This window comes from Carcharodon carcharias, chromosome 5, assembly GCF_017639515.1.
Source record: "Carcharodon carcharias isolate sCarCar2 chromosome 5, sCarCar2.pri, whole genome shotgun sequence".
NCBI classification, from domain to species: Eukaryota; Metazoa; Chordata; class Chondrichthyes; order Lamniformes; family Lamnidae; genus Carcharodon; species Carcharodon carcharias.
Window position 1 is genome coordinate 58,389,096 of NC_054471.1, and position 21,743 is coordinate 58,410,838.

The following is a 21,743-nucleotide window of genomic DNA, read 5'->3' on the forward strand; positions in this document are numbered from 1 at the left end:
AAAGACTACATATGTGTAGCCAAAGCTAAAAGAACTATTGGCAGGGTGAGCCTGACAAATCAAGGCTCCAGTACCAGAAGATGCATATAGTATTATGATTCATAACATTCAGGGCCTCAATGCCAGAAGGATACGCATCAAAAGCCAAATGTCAATATTAGTGAAATTATCAGAAGATATGGATAGAAAAGTGTGGCACATATTTACGACTATTACCCTACATTCAAGAGACATGGACTTGATTGATATCTGGTCAGTTCTAATAAGTGGTCACAATCTTTGCAGCATAACTTGATGCAAACTAGCCAATGACACATGATTGGACAGTAACTGGCCATTGGGAGGAACTTGTTGGAAAGACCAAAGAGCTGCATGGTCTAACTTCAAAAGGCTAGTGATTAGAAGCCACCATGAAGTACACATCCTATGGGGCTGAGCATATGGTGACATGTAGGAGGAAAGGTCAGATATTAATAGAAGCTTAACATTGGCCTGTAAACTATTGTGCAGATCAAGCTTCCTGGACTCAAAACATCTGAAAACAAGTAAGGTTTTTGAAATGAAATGTTTGTTGTTACATAAGTAAACTACTGTCAAATGTATGCTTGAAAAGTCATCAGAATTATTACCTGTCCTTTTCTGCAACCTTGTCCCCAATGTTCATTCATTTTGCCTTTCATGACTTCTTTCTAGATAGCCTTGGGAACGGTAACTAATGTCGAAGAAGCAGTGAAATGGCTGAGCTACACCTACCTTTATGTGCGGACGAGGGCAAACCCATTAGCCTATGGGATCAATTACAAAGCTTACCAGGTAGAAAGCAGATAAAATTAGAGTGTACTTGTGTTTTCTCCTCCTTCTTCTAATACAAATTACAACCTAAAAACAAATATTTGTCTGTGGAAGTACTTTACAGATCAGAGCATTCCTTTAAGTTCTTTAAATTCTTTGTTTTGTTATTATAGACCCACAAAAGCAAGTATGTGTACTGTCATTGTGACTGAACCCATTGTATTTATTCTGTTTGTTTGGCAGTAGAGTATTAGAAATACTGTGAATTAGCATTTAGTGGTTCAGTGCTCAGTGTCTCATCAAAACAGCTGCCATGCTTCAGTTGACATGAAATCCCAATCTATTTCATTGTAATGGAAGGAGTGATTAATCCTCAATGTGGGTACAGGAAAGAAGGAAAGAAAAACTTGCCTGTTGGTTTAAATTACAAGGGTAGAAGTATAATGGTAAAGTTTATTTATTGTCTGCTAAGTACCATTTATTTTTATCTGACCCCACCCTTTCATCCTAATTGTGTTCACTTATATCCCCCATTCAGATGGACCCTGGATTGGAAAAATATAGACAAGAGCTAGTCATTGAAGCTGGCCGAAAACTAGACAAAGCCATGATGGTTCGTTTTGAAGAAAGGACTGGTTATTTTTCAATAACAGATCTTGGTAGAACTGCCAGTCACTACTATATTCAATACAATACTATTGAGGTATGGATTTCACAGGCTGCTCTACATGATGTACATGCCTATGTGACTTAACAATTTGAAAACCATGAAGCTGGACTTGTTCTGGAGAATTCCCTCTACTATGTTTTGTAAGGGAATGCTTTTTAATTAGTTATCAGTGAAATCCAGGATGAAATGTACAGTTCCCCTTTGTCATTAATTAGTGCAGATTCTCAGAAATATTTCTCTTTATCACTTTTTTTTTCAGAAACCCGTAGGGTTCTTATATGATTGCTAAGAGTTTGATTAATTCATCGATTAATTGGGATATTTGCACTTGCATCCTGACAGCCCAAGTAACAAACATCAATGTAATATGATAATTGCCACTTTTAGATCAGATTTATTCACTTTTTTTAGGAGAGACTGGATTAATCCATCAATACAGATGTGGCTCTGTTTACTATTTAACCATTAGGATAAAAAAGTGTTCTGTCACAAAGACAACTCTCAGTTCAATAACTGTTGAACTGTTGACACAAATGGCCTGGATTTTCTTGGCAGAGAGTTGCATTCCAGTGATAAAATTACACGAAAATTTGTCAGTAAATTAATTAGAATATGGCACAGTGAGCATCGTGGCAAATCAGAGTTGTTGCTGTCAATGTCCAATAAAGCTCCACAGTTCTAAGGTCAGACATAGAACTGAGTATCAGGTTGCTTTTCCTTAAAAGTAAGAGTTATACAACTTGTTTTTTTTTCTATCTTCATATTTTACACGTGTCCTTCACCTGAGTTGATTAGTTTGAAGTGAACAAAATAAACTTGATTGGCATAAGTACAATATCGATTGCACCCAGTTTAATGGTGATGACTGTGTATATTTGCATAATTAATTGGTCAGACTGTGAAACTGACTGAAAATTACCCAGTGACTTCAGATTCCCTGGGACTCCTTGATGTCACCGCTGCCTTGAGGTCAAGAACAGTCCCTCAGCTCACCTCTTGAATTCACTTTTTTGTCCATGTTTGGACCAAAGCTGTCATGAAATCTGAAACCAATTGATCCTGGCAGAACCCAAACTGATAGGAGTAACTGTCGCTTGATAGGACTGTGGATGACACATAGAGTCATAGAGATCTACAGCACAGAAAAAGGCCCTTTGACCCATCGAGACTGCGCCGGTCAAACAAGTACCGAACTATTCTAATCCTATTTTCCAGCACTAGGCCCATAGCCTTGTATTCCAACGCATCACAAGTGCACATCCAAATACTTCTTAAATGTTATGGGAGTTTCTGCCTCTACCACCCCTTTCAGGCAGTGAGTTCCAGATTCCCACCACCCTCTGGGTGAAAAAATTCTTCCCACATCCCCTCAAACCTCCTGCCCCTTACTTTAAATCTATGCCCCCTGGTTATTGATCCCTCCACCAAGGGGAAAAGTTCCTTCCTGCCTCCCTATCTATGCCCCTCATAATTTTATACACCTCAATCATGCCCCTTCTCAATCTCCTCTGCTCCAGGGAAAATAACCCTAGTCTTTCCAATCTTTCCTCATAACTAAAACTCTCCAGCCTAGGCAACATCCTGGTAAATCTCCTCTGCACTCTCTCTATAGTGCAATCACATCCTATAATGCGGATTCCAGAACTACAGGCAACACTCTAGCTGTGGCCTAACCAGCATTTTATACAGCATAACTTCCCTGCTCTTATATTCTATGTCTTAGCTAATAAAGGCAAGTATCCCATATGCCTTCTTAACAACCTTATCTACCTGTCCCGCTACCTTAGGGGACTGGTGGACAAGCACACCAAGATCCCTCTGATCCTCAGTACTTCCCAGGGTCTTACCATTCGTCGTGTATTCCCGTGTCTTGTTTGTCCTGCCCGAGTGCATCACCTCGCACTTATCCAGATTAAATTCCATTTGCCACTGATCAGCCCATCTGACCAGCCTGTCTATGTCCTCCTGTAATCTAAGACTATCCTCTTCACTGTTTACCACCTCACCAATTTTTGTGTCATCCACAAACTTACTGATCAATCCTTCTACATTCAAGTCTAAATTGTTTATATATACTACAAACATCAAGGGACCCAACACTGATCTCTGCAGAACCCCACTGGACATTGGCATCCAGTCACAAAAACACCCCTCGACCATCACCCTCTGCTTCCTGCCACTCAGCCAATTCTGGACCCAATTTGCTAAATTGCCTTGGATCTAATGGGCTCTTACCTTCGTTATCAGCTTCCCATTCGGGACCTTGCTAAAGTCCAAGGGAGACTGCTTCAAATGTATTGCTCTCATCTGCACACCTGGTCACCCCTTCGAAAAATTCAATCCAATTGGTCAGACATGACCTCACCTTAACAAAACCATGCTGACTGTCCTTGATTGATCCCTGCCTCTCCAAGTGTAGAATAATTCTGTCCCTCAGAATTGCTTCCAGTGGTTTCCCCACCACTGAGGTTAGACTGACTGGCCTGTGATTCCTTGGTTTATCCCTTCCTCTCTTCTTGAATAACAGTACCACATTGGCTGTTCTCCAGTCCTCTGGCACCTTTCCTGTGGCCAGAGAGGTATTGGAAATTATTGCCAGCACCTCTACTATCTCCTCCATTGCCTCACTCAACAGCCTGGGATACATTTCATCCGGGCTTGGAGATTTATCTACTTTTAAGCTTGCGACCACTTAGAACCTCCTCCCTTTCTTTAATTTCTTTAATTATATCACAGCCCTTCTGCCTGATTTCCATAACCATGCCATCCCCTTCGCTTTTGAACACCGACACAAAGTATTCATTTAGAACCCTACCTATGTTTTCTGGCTCCACACACAATTACCACTACGGTTCTCAATGGGCCTTACCCTTTCCCTAGTTATCCTCTTACTTCTAATGTACTTGTAAAATAACTTTGGCTTTTCCTTTACTTTACCTGCCAGTGCTTTTTTTCATGCCCCTTTTTGCTCTTCTAATTTACTTTTTAAGTTACCTCCTGCACATTCTATACTCCTCTAGGTTTTCCACTGTTTTGAGCCCTCAGTATCTGCCATAAGCCTCTCTTTTTCTCTTTTTCCAATCCTGTATATCCCTTGACATCCAGCGTTCCCTGGATTTGTTGGCCCCACCCTTTGTCTTTAGTGAACTATGTTGACCCTGTACTCTCCCGGTTTCCTTCTTGAATGAATCCCACCTGCTCAGTAACAAAAACAAAAATTGCTGGAAAAACTCAGCTGGTCTGACAGCATTTGTGGAGAGGAAGACAGAGTTAACACTTCAAGTCCATATGACCATCAGAACTAAAGAGAAATAGAAATGTGATGAAATATAAGCTGTTTAAGGTGGGGTGGGACAGGTGGAGCTGGATGGAGGGCCAGTGATAGGTGGAGGCAAAGAAGAGATTGCCAAAGATCTCATAAACAAAAGGTCAAAGGGGTGTTGACGGTGGTGATATTAGCTAAAGGATGTGCTAATGGTGACATTAAGGGTAGAAAGCAGGATGAGCAAGTGACAGATGGCCTTAGTGGGTGTGGGGTGGGGTGGGGGGAAGGAATCGAAATAGGCCACTGCTCTGACGCAGATTTACCTATAAGTAGCTGCTCTCGGTCCATTCTAGCCAAATCATATCTGATCTTATTAAAATCGGCCTTCCCCCAATTTAGAACTCTGATTTCTGGCCCAACCTCGTCCTTTTCCATAACAACCTTGAATCTGGCGGAGTTTCCATCCTTCCATCACTGTACTAATGATTGGAAGCAGATTTATTGGACTGGTTGTAGTTGATGGTTTTGGGATTAATGTTTTTTTTTAATTAATTCATGGTATGTGGGCTTCACTGGCTGGGGCAGCATTTATTGCCCATCCCTAGTTGCCCTTGAGTAGGTGGTATGGAGCTGCCTTCTTGAACCACTGCAGTCCATGTGGTGTAGGTACACCCACAGTGCTTTTAGGAAGGGATTTTGACCCAGTGACAGTGAAGGGTATATTTCCAAGTCAGGATGTTGAGTGACTTGGAGGGGAACTTCCAGGAAGGTGGTATTGCCATCTATCTGCTGCCCTTGCCCTTCTAGATGGTAATGGTCATGGGTTTGGAAGGTGCTGTCGAAGGAGCCTTGGTGAATTCCTGTAGTGCATCTTGTAGATGGTACACACTGCTGCTACTCTGCATCGGTGATGGAGAGTGAATGTTGGTGAATGTGGTGCCAATCAAGTGGGCTCCTTTGTCCTGGATGGTGTCAAGCTTCTTGAGTGTTGTGGGAGCTGCACTTATCCAGGCAAGTTGGGAGTATTCCATCCATTCCTGACTTGTGCCTTATAAATGGGCTTTGGGTAGTCGAGAAATGAGTTACTCATCACATGATTCCTAGCCTCTGACCTGTTTATGTTGCCACAGCTCAGTTTCTGGTCAATGATAACCCACAGGATGTTGATAGTGGGAGATTCAGCGATGGTAATACCATTGAATGTCATGGGGAGATGGTTAGATTCTCCCTTGTTGGAGATGGTCATGCCTGTGCATGCATGTGTGTGAGAGAGGGAGTGCTTAATAGGGAGAGGAGATTGTGTGTCTGGCTCACTCCCAATCCTAGGGTTCTCATTCACCCTCACCCCCACACACCAACAGGCATTCTCACAGTGGGTGAGGGTGAGCGAGCACCCTGTCACATGGGTTGAGCTCAACATACACACTGTCACTCTTTCACACTGAATAGTTGCCTTTATTTATCACTCATTTTAATTATCAATTTCTTGTGTTTTTTTTTTGTTTCTAATCATACGTCAGCTTTATTTTTTGAAATTCACCTTTAATGTTGCGCCAAACCTTATCTTTTTGAAATTTGCTCATCTCGCCACCACCATGAGTGAGAGAAAAGCTGAAATGTGGCCCCTCACAAGAAAAGGCTGGACAAGCCTGACCTAGGATTATGTCATCCATCTCATATGAACAGGGTTTTCCTGTGGGCTCTTAAAGGGGTTCAGCATTCCAGACTGTATTGGAATCAGTCACTCACCTGTAATTTTCCTTGACTTGGCCACTTAATGGCCAGAGGGTGGTTTCAACGTCCTTGATGCTGGAAGGACAGTAGGAGGTCCTCCGGCTTAAAGCAGCAGCAGGGCACCATGACAGGTTAGTAAGGAAGAGGATGCCTCCTCTCTTCGTTTTAAAATTTAAACTTAAAAATGGCCTTTGTGGTAGGGGTGCCACTGTGGGGCAAGGTGCCCCTCCAGAGAGCAGCCTGCAGCTGAAGACAGGCAGGCAGGGAGGGGATCTAAGCCTGCCTGGAATGCTGGCTCCTTGGTATGTTACCTGGAGGCCACCTCCCAGCATCTGTAATGGAACCTGGAGGCTGCCTGGAAAATCCCAGTAGGCCTCTGACAATAGGTCTTCAGTTCACTTAATAGGCCTGAGCTCAAAACTAAAACATAATATTGTCTGAAGTCAGCAATCAATTTCAAGGGAAGGCAGCCTATCTCAGTTCATATTATTACCTAAACCTGGTGGGCAGGTAACCTGCTGCCACACTCCCCAACATTCCGCCTCCTGGAAAGTGGAACCGGGGAACTGGCACACAAGCCAACGACATAAAATTCCATGCCCATTCATATTTGTCCCTGCCCCCAGCAGGGTCTAAAAATCTAGCCCAATATCTCTGCAAAGTTCTGGCATTTCATTTAACAATAATTTGGTACCAACCTGCAACTACTATCAAGGAATTTCTTTTCAACTATTTCCACGCCTTCTTGTGATGACTAGGTTTTTAAAATCACTTCAAAATCTATATAAGTTGTTACGTAAATGAGGCACCCAACTTTGTTAAATTATGTATAACTTTTTGCCTTTCATTTCCAGACTTTCAACGAGCTGTTCAGTGCTCACAAGACTGAAGCAGACATTTTTGCTCTTGTATCTAAAGCTGAAGAATTTGAGCAGATCAAGGTAAAATGACTTGAGAATTGAAGTACTAGGTGCTTCACCATGAAGCATTTGTTCAAGCACTAAGTAGCTGATGAAAGATGGCTGAAACCAGTTGAAGCTGCTCTTTAGATGAATTGTAGGGAAATACTTTGTGCTTCAACAGTTGTATCAATGAGAGGGAAAGAGTTAATGGTTGAGCATTTATGAGTTTGAAACTAAAGATTTGCATATTTAAAACACTTGTTCAACAACGAATGAAAAAGCATCCATTCATCATGGTCTTGAGTACACTGGGTATCATTTTCATATCAGGCAAAGCCAAGTGTTACAACAAAACCTTATTAATGTAGTTAAAGCTCAATAATTGTACAGCTGTAAGTTATTTCACTATTAGAGTTCAGAAATGTGTGTTTTTCATTTTTTTTTTAAATTGTGCTTTTCAAAATGAATGTTAAATCTGAGAACCAACTACTTTTCCATTTCTACTCCATTATCATCACAAAGGACTCTTTCAACAGGTACAACATTATCAGGTGCAGACAAGAGGATCTTGTATTTTAGCCAACAATGTTCCCTAACCCCTTCCTTAGAAAAACACCATCTACTGCACCAGTCTTGATACTTGCATTTATCACCCGAACCTTCCTTACAGCTTTGCCAAGGCAGATAAGCAAGTTACTGGCAATTGGTAAATAATTTGTGTGGGCAGCATTTAATCCAAGCAACAGGGTCTCTCTTGTTGGCTGGAGAGCCAGAAATAACCTCGTGTCACCACCTTTAGCAAGGCCCACTGTATGAAGTGCCAATCAGGCACTTAAGTTGCCACGGAACAGCAGCCAGCCAATCAGAGGCTAGCAGCTGTCCATCACAGGCAGAGGTAGTGGGAACGGTGGTAGCTGCTGGCAATGCTCCCACCAGATGCCTGGAATCAGCAAGGGACCCAGGCCACAGGGAGTGAGGGTAGGGTGGAGGGGATCAGTGGCTTGGTGGGGGCAGGGAATGGTTTTCAGCAGGTCCACCCCTTTCCCAATTTTGGCCGATTAGACACTGCTTGACAATGAGGGAACTCCCCCGGAGCCCACAAACAGACGCGATGGTTTGTTTTTCGGGCTTCCTGCATGGTAACTGCCCTGTCTGCTGCTAGTTGATTACCGGCGGCAGTGAAATGAGGCTTTTAAGTGGGCCTTAGTTGGCCACATAAGGGCTTTCAGTTGGGGTGTTGGAGTGGAAAAGCTGCCCATAAGCCTTCCCGCCACAGATTGAATCAGGGCAGAGAGAGGAAGGTGGTAGGGTCCCCAGCCGGCACCCACCTGCCCAATTAAATGCCCCTCACCTCCAAACTCACCTCTGCAAAGGGCATTAAGTTCTACCCTGTATGTGGTGTGGCTATCAAAAATTGAGTCAGTCGTGTCCAGACTCATTTCATGTAGGATCTTAATGACAGCAGAGAGAGGAGTATTTCAGTTTAATCTTCTGGACTTTGTTTTAGCCTCGTCTCAACTGTAATTTTTGTTGATTTCTTCCAAATTCACGGCTGCTTGACATACAACATTGAGCAGCTCTAAAGCTTAGAGGAGTTCTAAATCATTGTAAATTTTACATTGGTTCCCAGTCAGTCAGAATGTAGTGTCTGTTGTAATTAATTTAATGCTGTATTGTATTGCCAGCTGATTCCTTGCAGGATTAGTTAGGACAATAAACATTTCAATTTGGATACATGAAATGAAAATGAGTGATGCACTAGAGTCCTCCTTTAAATAGAAACCAGAGCAGTATCCTAATAAGATAGCATGGCCCGGTTCTTTCAAGCAGCGTTAGTGATCATCGGATTGCCGCTGCGTTTGTAAATTCCACCAACTCGATGCTGCTGCACATTTCTACTGGAGGCTTCCAGACCCGACTTCCACAGAAATCTGTGACATTCCCCCCCGGGGAATGCCATCAGAGCAGAGTATAGTTGAGGGAAGACGGGGCATGCACCCTTTTTATGACTCTAGCTGCTATATGGTAAGTTTAATGGTCCAGTTTGAATGTCATTGAGTGAGTGGGTGAGGTGGGTAAGTTGGTAGGGTAAGGGGTAAATGGGTAAGTGGGTAGGGAATAGATGGGTGAGGTAGGCAAATAGGGTGGGTGAGGTGGGTAGTTGGGTGGGCCTAGGTGGGTGACATGGGTGAAGTGGGTAGGGGTAAGTGGATAAGTGAGTAGTCAGGTTGGGCAGGTGTTGGGGGTTAGTTGGGTGGTCGGCACGATAGTTGGTTCGGGGGTAGTCAGGTCAAGGGGGGTAGATGGTTCTTTGCGAGGGCTAGTCTGGGGTCAGTGTGTGGTTGGGAGGGTAGTGGAGTCAGGTTGGAGGAGTGGTTGGGTCAGGCGTGGTGGTCAGGGTTTCATGGGGGGTAGTCAGGTGGTTGGGGGGAAATCGGGTGGTTGGGGTGGCAGTTGGGAGGATCATTTGAAGGAGCACAAACACTTCACTAATGTTTCAAGAACTGTTGGAAGTTTAATGTTCAATTAAAAAAGGCAGTCCAGAACTAATATCTTCTCTCAGATAAATTATCCTTGAAAAGCTACTTGTTTTACGTTCAAGAATTTTCCAATGAATCCCGAGAAAAGGAATCACTTGATTTTGTAAAGGAATCACACTGATAAATAAAGAAGAATTTCTGTTTTTCGCATGCAGGAACTTTTGTCTAGGGCTTCTTTTACTTTTTTCATAATAAGTGACAAATGAATTAAAATGGAAAAGCAGAGACCAAAAGTTCACCTTACTTGAGCAGCAGTGCAGGAGGTCCTCCCTTCTGGTTTAGATAAAATATTGTTTAATTGACTCTCATTCCCTGGAATTCTAGAGTTAACAGCAAGTTTATCTGAGTTTAGATCTGCCTTTAGTCTAGGGCAGATATTAGCCCAATATGATGTGGTGCTAATGAAGTAGCTGCTTTGTAGCATAATCGTATCCAGAAATTACTAAACTACATTTGGAAAATATGAGAAAAAAATTCCCAATGCATGTACTATGTTTCTCAAAACTGTTAGTTTTGTGGCTCTGCAAGAGTATATATTCTATATTAACAATTAAAATGTATTCCAAAACAAAAAGAGAAGAGATTGAAGCAAAGGAAGATGCTGGAAATTTCAAACAAAAACAGAAACTGGTAGAAATACAGAGCAGGTCTACCATTATCTCTTGAGAGAACAGCTGAAGGATTTTCCCTTTGCGATTTGGGGACGGGGCCCGCTCGCCGAGGGGAAAATGACGTCGGGAGGAACCCCCGACGTCATCCTGGTCCATTTAAATCTTCAGGAAGGCGGGCGGACAGCAAAATCAGCTGTCTGCCCACCAACCTGTCAATGGCCAATGACAGGCTAATTAACCTTGTTAAAGATCCTGCCCATCCAAGCTTAAGGCTGGCGGGCAGGCCAGGAGCCCCAGCGGGCTCCAGATTATTCATGAAACTTCATCCACTGGCGGGATGAAATTTCATGTCCGTTCTTTTTAAAAGTTTAATAAACTTTATGTGTTTCTTATTAACATGTTCCAGCTCGTGTGACATTGTCACATGAGAGGTCATGTTAATAATTTTAGTATTTCTCTATTTTTTGACTTTTCTTACCTGTCAGTAAACTCCCTGAGACAGCATTTTGCCTCAGGGAGCAGTGCGCTCTTTCGCATGTATGCGTGAAAGGGCGCACTTTGACAGTTGGGGATTCCCTCCCCCCCCCCACACGGAAAGCGCATAGCGCTTCCTGTCGGGCAGGCTGCTGGACGGGCCGATTAAGGCCCGCCCACTCAAAATGGTGGCAGGCCCCGTTTCGGTGGCAGGAGTCAGCTGCCCGTCCGCCGCCATGCCGGTGCTCGCCCATCGAGGGCTAAATTCTGCCCCAGACGAGTTGCCATTTCCTAAGTGGGTTTTAAAGATCAGCGGCCCAACGTTTACTATTTTTGTTTTAAAAATAATCAAAGTTCAATCTTTGTAATGTATTTCTCAGTGTCGTGTAGAACCAGTTCCTGCCTCATGTCTATTTTTAACACTATTGCTGGTAACAAAGTCCAGTGGAATTAGGTTTTCCATTTGCCAGTTGAAAGTTGTAGATTCCACTTCTCTTGAATCCTGTAAGTGTGACCATGGTGAGATCTATAATGAACTATAAACAGACTTTATTCCTCCCTCTATGTTGTTAATAATTAGACTTTTCCAAGTGGATTTTATTTTAATGCCAACTCACGAGTTTTGTTACTAAATCAACAGCTAGTTCAGGGAGACACAGCCCAATGGTCCAATAGTATTGGTTGGTAGAATCCGTTTTATATATCAAGTTGCTTACACATTTGAGTTTAGGTTTTTTCAAGAGGGAGTACCAAACAGAAGTCTGGTACTTTCCAATAAAGACATAGGGAAGAATTTTCCTGGTGGGGGCGAGGCCCGCTCACCGATGCGTAAAATGGCGCGGAATGACGTTGGGCGGAACTCCCGACATCATCCCGCGTCATTTACATTTTCAAGTCGGCGGGGGCGCAGCCGAGTCAGCTGTGCGCCTGCCGACCTGTCAACGGCCTATTGAGGCCATTCAAAAAACAATTAAACCAATTAGTGGACCTGCCTGTCCAACCTTAAGGTTGGCGGGCAGGTTGGGAGCGCTGGCAGCCACCTGAAAAAGCGTGAAACCTCATCTACTGGCGGGATGAGGTTTCGTGACTGAATTCAAAAATTAAGATTCACTTTTATTTAAAGTTATGTCCATGTCCCAACTCATGTTTCATTGTCACATGAGGGAAATGAGATTTTCGACAGAATTACTTTTTCACTTTGGGATCTGATCTCCCTGAGGCAGCACTTTGTCTCAGGGAGATTGGAGCGCTCCTTCGCTCACCCCCAATCAGGAGCGGCAATCGGAGGACCACCTGCCCATGCCCGCTCTCGCGCTCTCTCTCTCTCTCCCCCTTCCCCCAACAGGGGGAAAATGTTGCCCATAGAGAAAAACTGGCAGTTGTTTCCATACATCAACCAAGTTATCATTGTAGCTACTATAAGTGCCTCTGTTAAAGATGGAGTCTGTGGCTAGGAAATCCCCCCCTAAAACTGAGGAAAAACTTGAATTTATATAATGTTTTTCATGACCACCAGATGAAATAAAGGCACTTTACAGCCAATGAAATACTTTTGAAATGTGGTCATTGTTGAAACTTGTAGGAAACGCAGCAACCAATGTGCACACAGCAAGCTCCCACAAACAGCAATGTGAAAATGGCCAGGTAATCTGTTTTAGTGATGTTGATTGAGAGATAAATATTAGCATATTGGGGATAACACCCAGGTAATATCATGGGATCATTTATATCCACCTAAGAGAGGTTCTCAGTTTAACATCTGATCAGAATGATAACACCTCTTCTGACGCAGATGTTTCAGCCTTGATATTTGTGCTCATGACCTAGAGTGGGACTTGAATCTGGAACCTGACTTAGAGGCAAGAGTGCCTAATCACACCAATATTAACAATGATTCAAAGGAGGAAATATCGATGGGGTGACTAAAAGCTTGGCCTGAGAGGTAGGTTTCAAGGAGGACCAAAGGAGGAGAAGGGAGTAGATAGGGAAGGAATAACAATTCGAGCATTGGGCCTAACCAGTTGCTAATGATGGGAGTGGGGAGTTAAGAAGATGCTGGAGCTAGCATAATGCAGATTTCTTGGAGTGCTGGCGAAGGCTACAGAGATGGGAAAGGATAAGGCTGTGGAGGGATTTGAACACAAGGATGACAATTTTAAATGTGAGGCATTGTTAGGGGACAGGAGCTAATGTAAGTCAGTAACAACAGCTGTGATAGGTGAGCAATAGGTGATTGGTGCATGATAGAATATAGGCAGCAGTGTTTGAAATGAGCCAAAGTTTATGCAGGGTGAAGGATGGGAGGCTGACTCAGAGAGTGTTGGAGTAGTATGGAAGTGACAAAGGTATAGGATGAGGGTTCTGCAATAGATGGGCTGAGGCAGTGGCAGAGACAGGCGAAGTTATGGAATTGGATGTGACTTTTTGTGATGTAAATGATAAGGGTCAGAAGTTTCACTTGAGTTCAAAAAATACAGCAAGGTTGCAAACAGTCTGGTTCAACCTGAGACATTTGCAGGGGTGTTGGATGTAATCGGTGGCAAAGGCACTGAGATAATTGCGGAGAGACAAAACTGATAGTACCAGTGGGTCACCTGATCTGAGAATGATGTCAAGGGGTAGCATGTAAAAGACAAGAAAGTTAAGGACAGATCCTTGACAGAATCTGGGATTACAGTTTATGACAGGGGCCAAAGACGATGGCTTAGATCCCCCCAATATTTTTAACAGGAAGAAACCAGAGGTCATCCAGGACTGGAGATTGGATAAGCAGACTGACAACATGGGACAGTGGAGGGGTAAAGGTGGGCAACAATTGCGAGCTTGTGGAACCTGACAGTATATCTTTGGATGATGTCACTGAGGGGCAGCATATGGAAGAGAAAGGGGAGGGAGCCAAAGGTGGGCATGTTAAATCAGAGTCATCTGCCACGGATATATCAAGTAAGCGATGGAGTTCTTGTTTGCAAGAAACTATACATTTATGACTTTCGCAGAGGAAAGGTGGCTTCCAGCAAAGGTGGCATCAGCTCAACAGACTAGAGCCAACATCCCTGACAAAGGCTAACAAATAGTAAAGACCATTTTATACTTCTGATATTTTCCCTTATATGCAGCCACTTACATTTTAAGTGGAGATATACCTTTCAATTTGATCTTTGGTATATTTCCTCCATGCCCATTGAGCTGGCTGCCAGCACAAAGCTGAAGAGTGCAGGAAGTATATGTTAGTTATTCAAATATTATAACCCGGCGAACTTTTGTACCGTATTTCCAGCTAGCTTTCCTAGCACAAAATTTGCCAGAGCCGCAAAACTGGGACTTTTACACTGTCTAATACGCAGTGCAACTGTTTTGACAATTTTTTCTAGGACCATTCTAATCATAGCTTAAAGCTACCTGTAGGCATTATTTTTTTCTAATGCTGTTACTCTACATTTAGAAATAGTACAAATCACATAATCACTCATAACCGTGTGAATGCAAGAGGCTTAAATTGCAGTGGTCTGCATCAGAACCTACACGTTTAACAAATTGAGCATCAATGTGTTAAGCTTTGTGTTCTGTTGCTTAGCAGCTTTGTGAATTTATTTCCGTAACTGCAGATTCAAGCTTTTTTTCTTGAACCCAGATGTTGACAGAGCTGAATATTAATTGCTGGACCAGGGAAGATTATACTCTGACAACAATTTATAACTTATTAAATGGTACTTTGTGCCATTAAGCCCTCCTAAGGGTGAGATTCCCATGCTACAATTGGATTGTTTTTGCTTTAATAACAATGAAGTTTAGCATTTTGAGACTGCCTACAAGTAACTTTAGCTACACCCTCCACAATCACTATCAAAGTACAAGGGGGATTTTAACGTTCTGCTTTATGGAAGCCAGGCGAAAGGAGAACAAAAATCCAAGTGGTACACGTGCATGGCCCACTTGGCCATTTTAACAACACTGTTTTCTTGGGTGGCTGAGGTGTCTGGCTGCCTCAGATGAGAGCCTAATGAATACATGGAAATCAGGGTCCCACAAGATACACTGGACCCTAAAAGCATTTAAACTGCCAACTGGATGAAGGATCTGGTGCAGAGGCTTGACGGACCAGAATTGGAAACTTTACAGATAAGAATAAAACTTTCATTGGACCAGGAGAAGCAAGAGTATTCCTCTGAGTCCAACAAAGAAGTCTTTCAGCCACTAACTTCTTAGGCTCCAATCCCCTTCATGATTTGCACTCACCTCACCAAGACTTGCCAGAGTGAGTTTTTGGGCATCCTGATATTATCCGAGCAGAACCCAGCAAAATGTTTCTGCACAGCCATTTTTTGTTGGACATCATGCCGTATCTATGTTAGTGTGTCCCAACCATTAAACCAGACCAGGCACCTTGCAGCACCTCCTGGTCAACAGCCCTGCCTATTCTGGTGGCCAACCACATGGAAGTTAAAAAAACATATTTTTGTTGCCATTTGCTTTTTCTCTAGAACAGCTTTTTCTTAGGGAAGAAAAAAAAACATTTGCTTTAAGTTTACTCACTGAGTAGTGTCCAAGTTTGAAATAATTCATTCCCATTTGATGGAAGGATGTTTGTGGGGGGAAAGTACTTACATATCAAAATTTCATCTGGCACCCAAAAGTATTTTTAGTTCAAATCTTTGATCAAAGATTCCTGGATTCTTTGTTCATCATCCCTAAGCATATAACATAATGGTCTGGGTTTACATGATCAGTGACAAAGGAACAGAACTCGTTCTGACTCACTGAAAGCTTTTGCACGCTTTAGAGCAGAGGCATGCTCTAATCCAGCATCAGATTTGGCTTGGTTCCCTCTATAGGGGATTTTTGGAGTTTTTTTTTAATGTATTCATAAGATGGGAGTATCACTGGCAAGGCTAGATACATTGTTCATCTCCAATTGCCCTTACCTGTGTGGTTTTCTGGTCATCTTAAAAGGCCGTTAAGAATCAACCTCATTGCTGTGGATCTGGAGTCACATATAGGCCAGACCAAGTTAGGACATCAGGTTTCCTTCCCTGCAGCATGTAAGTGAACCGGATGGGTTTTTACAACAACCCAATAGTTACATGGTCACCATTACAGATATCTATGTATCCCAGATTTATTTGTTAATTGAATTAAATTCCCTTGCTGTCATAATTATTTCCTCTGTTTGGGGAATCTAAAATACGGAGGCATAGTCTCTGGCTAAGGGACCAATTATTTAAGACTGAGATAAAGAGAAATTACTTAACTGAAAGAGTTGTGAATTTTGGGATTCTCTACCCCAGAGGGTTGTGGATGCTCCATCGTTGAATACACTTAAGGCTGGGGTAGACATATTTTTGGCCCCTCAGGGAACTAAGGGACATGAGGAGCGGGCAGGAAAGTGGAGTTGAAGCCCATGATCAGCCATGATCTTATTGAATGGCAGACCTCGCTCGATGGGCCATGTGGTCTACCCCTGCTCCTATTTCTTGTGTTCATCTTGGGATCATACTATAGATTAATACTGTGTTCTAGACTAAATGCATTTGCCATTGATAGTTTTAAGAGTTTTGGAATAGTAAATACCATTAAACCTAACTAGCTGTGACTAACTCTACATTTTTACGGATTAGTTCCTCTTCAGTATATTTCAGTTCTTTTCACAGAAATATTTCAAATTGTATTTTGAAACAGTTTATGCTTCGCAGGTAACAATTTAACAGATTTATACTTCCACCAATTGCTCTTAATATGCTCATTGTTAACTTCTGTACACTTGGATTTGAATATTTAATCATAGTGAACAATTGTTTCTTTTTCAAAGAAGGCTGGTTGATCTTCCTTGCCCTTTGTCAATTCCTAATTTCCTGTATCATCTTTTCCCAAACTGTATACTTTTCAGGATAATGTCATTCCTCTCCTGATTAGTTCCCAATTACACAAGGTGGTCCAGATACAGCTTGATCAACACTTTATTCAGCAACAATACAGAATCTCACAGTGCAGAAGAGGCCCTTCGGCCCACCGAGTCTGCACCAACACCTGAGAAACACCTGACCTACGTACCTAACCCCATTTACCAGCACTTGATCCATAGCCTTGAATGTTATGACGGGCCAAGTGCTCATCCAGGTACTTTTTAAAGGATGTGAGGCAACCCGCCTCCACCACCCTCTGAGGCAGTGCATTCCAGACTGTCACCACCCTCTGGGTAAAAAAGTTTGTCCTCACATTCCCCCTAAACCTCCTGTCCTTCACCTTGAACTTGTGTCCCCTCATGACTGACCCTTCAACTAAGGGGAACTGCTGCTCCCTATCCACCCTGTCCATGCCCCTCATAATCTTGTACACCTCGATCAGGTCACCCCTCTGTCTTCTCTGCTCCAACGAAAACAACCCAAGTCTATCCAACCTCTCTTCATAACTGAAATGTTTCATCCCAGGTAACATCCTGGTGAATCTCCTCTGCACACAGTACTCCAGCTGTGCCCTCATCAAGGATCTATACAATTCCAACATGATCTCCCTACTTTTGTAATCTATGCCTCGATTGATAAAGGCAAGTGTCCCATATGCCTTTTTCACCACCCCACTAACATGCCCCTCCGCCTTCAGAGATCTAACCACTCTTAAATTGAGTACAATTGCCCTGCTAATGTAACCTCGTAGCTTATTCACCATTTATTTAAATACCAGCAAATAACTACTTTACTAATGATTTCATCGATTTATCCACAGCAAGCACTAGAACAGAGGCCGGCAACCTCTTTTACCTGAAGAACCTTTTTTTAAAAAATTGCTTAAAATGAAAACTATTGGGAGCCACAAAATGAAATTTCAACATTTCTAAATCAAATACCTGGCAAACTGCCCTATGTCTCTGGTAAAATGCATAATTTGCATTTATAATAATAAAATAAAGCATTGAATTTATGTATTAATAGGAAAAAGTATTGCTCAGAATAGGCATTTTGTTGACGCTTTTCATCTTGCACTCATCAGGAATAATACCGATGTCAAGGGAAGCAATAACTTAAACTGTATGAGAAGAGAGTGTTGATTGGTTGGCAAGTGGACTCTGATTGTTAGAGGCGTTGCCATGGAGGACACACCAGCTAGTGGTGACTGACAACTGCCAAGCATTGTTTGAAATCTAAATCAGGCAGCTTGACCCTGATTGGTCAAGGCATTGCCCTGAGGAATGAACCAGCGAATGACTCACTTATTTTGTTCACCTGAAACAGGCGCAATGTGTGTACATGTTCTTTCTGTCTGCAAAGAACAGGGCCCTGTGTATTAATATGTGTAGTTTCCAGTACACACACATGTGCCACACTGCGAGCCCGACTGACAATCTTTAATTGGTTGTCAACATAATTTTTAGCGCACTGAGGATTATTTAGCAAATGTTGTCCAATCGCGGAATCACATCTAATGTTGTACACTGTGTTTTGAGTTTTGCAAGCACGGGCTCATTGGGTATGGTTCGGTCTGTACCCCGCCCATTGCAAAAAGCAGAAGGGACCTGCTGTTTGATACGATCTGCCAATCTTTGGGACGTACAGTCTACATATCTAGGATCACACTGGCACTGAAATTCATATACTACATTCCTCATTTGTTTACTTAGAACACAATTATATTTTCCATTGAAATAATAATTTGAAACAGTGAAGTACAGCATAACAGTTAACCTTTTATCCCCACAATAAAAACGTGGCTATTAGTTTTCTTCACTTAATTTTTTTGGTGTTTTTTCATGTTAATGCAATCCAACTGAAAAAAGGTTAAGAGCCACAAATAAGATGTCAAAGAGCTGCATGCAGCAGATTGCTGTCTAGATCTTTGATAAGAATACCTTCTGATGGCCCTTTGTTTCCACATCGCAAACTTATACTTACTCCAGTGAAATTATAATTGCCAAACATTGGTCCAATTACTTTAAATATTTGGTATTTGAAATATACTATTTGCTGTGTCTCCTACTTTGGTTTTACATATGAATTTGCTGATTTAGTTTACTATATCCCCACTTAGGCCATTTATCTATCTGTTATGTATATAATTTATGAAGAATTGCCCTTGCCTATTCCTTTTGAAAGATTTGATTGAGCCATGAGAAGCATAAGAAGTAGGTGCAGGCCACTCCAGCCAGCTCTGCCATTCAATACGATCGTGACTGATCTGATTATGGACTTAACTTCACTTTCCTGCCAGTCCCCAAAACCCTTAACTGCCTTGATCTGTCTAATTCATCCTTGAATGTATTCAATAACTCAGCCTCCACTGCTGCCTGGGGTAAAGGATTCAAAAGATTAATAAGCCTTTGGGGGTATTTAATGGAGGCAAAGGGGATCTTGCCCACCAGCTGGAAAGCCTGTGAGAGCACCATGTTGCCTCTTGCAGGGAAGGCCAGCCACATTCCCCAGGATCAAAGACCTTAGGGATGGAAACACGCCTGATGAGAACTCCTGGCCAGTCAGAGGCTGACAGCTGTATTGAGCAACGGTGCCACTGGTGGCGCAGTAGCTTCTGCCAGTACAACACCCACCCAAGTCCTAGGATTGTCACTGCATCCCAGGTCACAGGTGAGTAATGGCAGGAATAGGGTCACAGGGGAGGGGTTCAGCAGCAAGAGCAGAGTGTGGCTCTCAACTGCCCCTCCCTTCCCGCTGCCGAGTCCCTCAATCCCAGAAACCCACAAGCAACCATGCACAGGTGAACACCCTGCCTGCTGCTGGGTTAATATCATTGGAGGCAGGATGAGGCCCTTAAGTGGGCTTTAATTGACTAATTAGTATTGGGACGGGAAGGCCATCCACGGGCCTTCCTACCATGAACTTAGTCGAGGTGGGGGAGGCGGAAGAGCAGTGGGGCCCCCACCCTCCACCCTACCACCTGATGAAATACCCCCCTCACCACCAAACTCGCCACAAGGGTGGGCATGAAACTCCGTCCTCTGAGAAAAGAAATTCCTCCTCACCTCCATCTTAAATAGGAGACCTGTAGTTCTAGATCGCCCCTTGAGGAGAAACATCCTTTCAGCATTTACACTGTCAAGTCCGCTCAGAATCTTATATGTTTCAATAAGATTATCTCTCATTTTTCAAGAATATACTGAGTATAGGCTCATCCTTTTCTCATAAGACAACACCTGCATCCCAGGGATCAGCCTAGTGAACCTTTTCTGAACTATTTTCAATGCAAATATATCCCTCCTTAAAGGAGACCGAAACTGTACAGTCACCAGTGCCCTGTACAGTTGTCGTAAGACTCCCCTAATTCTAAACTCCACCTCCCTTGCAAAAAAGGTCAACATTCCATTTGCCTTCCCTATTACTTGCTGCACCTGTATGCTTTTTTTATGATGCATGTACGAGGACACCCAGATACCTCCGTATGCTATATTCTGTAGTTTCAATAATATTTTGCTTTTCTGTCCTTAACAAAGTGAATAACCTCACAATTTCCCACACTATACACTATCTGCCAATTTTTTGACCACTCTCTTAACCTATCTATACGCCTTTGCAGACGCTTTATGTCCTCCTTACAACTTGCTTTCCCACCTACTTTTGTATCATCAGCAAATTTGGCTGCAATACAGTCAGTCCCTTGATGTAATTTATTAATATGGATTGTCAATAGTTGAGGCCCCAGCACTGATCCGTGTGGCACTCCACTAGTTACAGTTTTTCAATCTGAAAATTATCCATGTGTCCCAACTCTGTTTCCGGTTGGTTTGCTCTACCCATGCCAATATATTACCACCCAACACCATAAGCTCTTATCTTGTATAGTAACCTTTTATGTGGCACACTATTAAATGCCTTTTGGAAATTTAAATACACATATTGGTTCTCCTTTATCCACCCTGCTTATTGTATCCTCAAAGAACTCTTAAGAAATTTGTCAAATACAATTTCCCTTTCATAAAACCATGTTGACTATGCCTGATTGTATTATGATTTTCTAAGTGCCTTGCTATTACCTCCTTCATAATGGATTCCAGCATTTTCCCAATGATAGGTGTTAGACTAATTGTTTTTATGCTTTCTGTCTTCTCCCTTTCCTGAAGAGGGGCATTGTATATGCAGTGGATTTTTAATCCACTGGGACCTTTCCTGGATCTAGGGAATTTTCGAAGATTACAAACAATGCATCCACTATCTGCAGCCACTTCTTCTAATACCTTAGAATGCAGGCCATTAGGTCTCAAGGACTTGTCAGACTTCAGTCCCATTAATTTTCCTAGTGTCCTCTCTAGTGATAGTTCCTTCCAGCCTTTTGCCCCTTGATTTTCCACGATTCTTGGGATGCTTTTAGTGTCTCCTGCCATGAAGACAGTTATGAAATACTCTTCAAGGTCTGTCATTTCCTTGGTTCCTGTTATTAATTCCCCAGCCTTACCCTATAAGGGAGCACATTTACTTTGGCTACCCTCCTCCTTCTTACATACTTGCACTGGATGTTACTGTCTGTTTTTATATTTCTTGCTAGTTTACACACAAATTCTAATTTTTCTCTTTTTACTTTTTTCAACCAAACCTTATTTGTCTCGAATAGCCTATTACAATTAGTGGTAATTGCATAATTACTTTTAAATGGTTTGGCTGCCAGTGCCAACTGCAGTGCCAAAAGACTGCAGCAAGTTTTGATTTACTGCTTTCTTCCTGAATTGCTGTTGGTGCATTCAATAGAACCACTTGTAGTATATCGCCAAAACATAAGAGAATACATATCAGAGAAAGGTTTAATCAAACTGCAGTACTT

At 42.5% G+C, this 21,743-nt stretch overlaps 1 protein-coding gene across 2 annotated transcripts in view; it reads left to right on the forward strand.

Annotated features, from left to right (window-relative positions):
- The window catches only part of ascc3 (activating signal cointegrator 1 complex subunit 3), a 619,273-nt gene that overhangs the window by 356,650 nt on the left and 240,880 nt on the right, over window positions 1-21,743 (forward strand). For both annotated transcript variants that reach the window (XM_041188004.1, XM_041188005.1), the window contains exons 17-19: window positions 694-813; window positions 1,331-1,495; window positions 7,316-7,402. In XM_041188004.1, coding sequence (XP_041043938.1) covers window positions 694-813; window positions 1,331-1,495; window positions 7,316-7,402 — 372 coding nt within the window. The remainder of the gene's footprint in view (window positions 1-693; window positions 814-1,330; window positions 1,496-7,315; window positions 7,403-21,743) is intronic.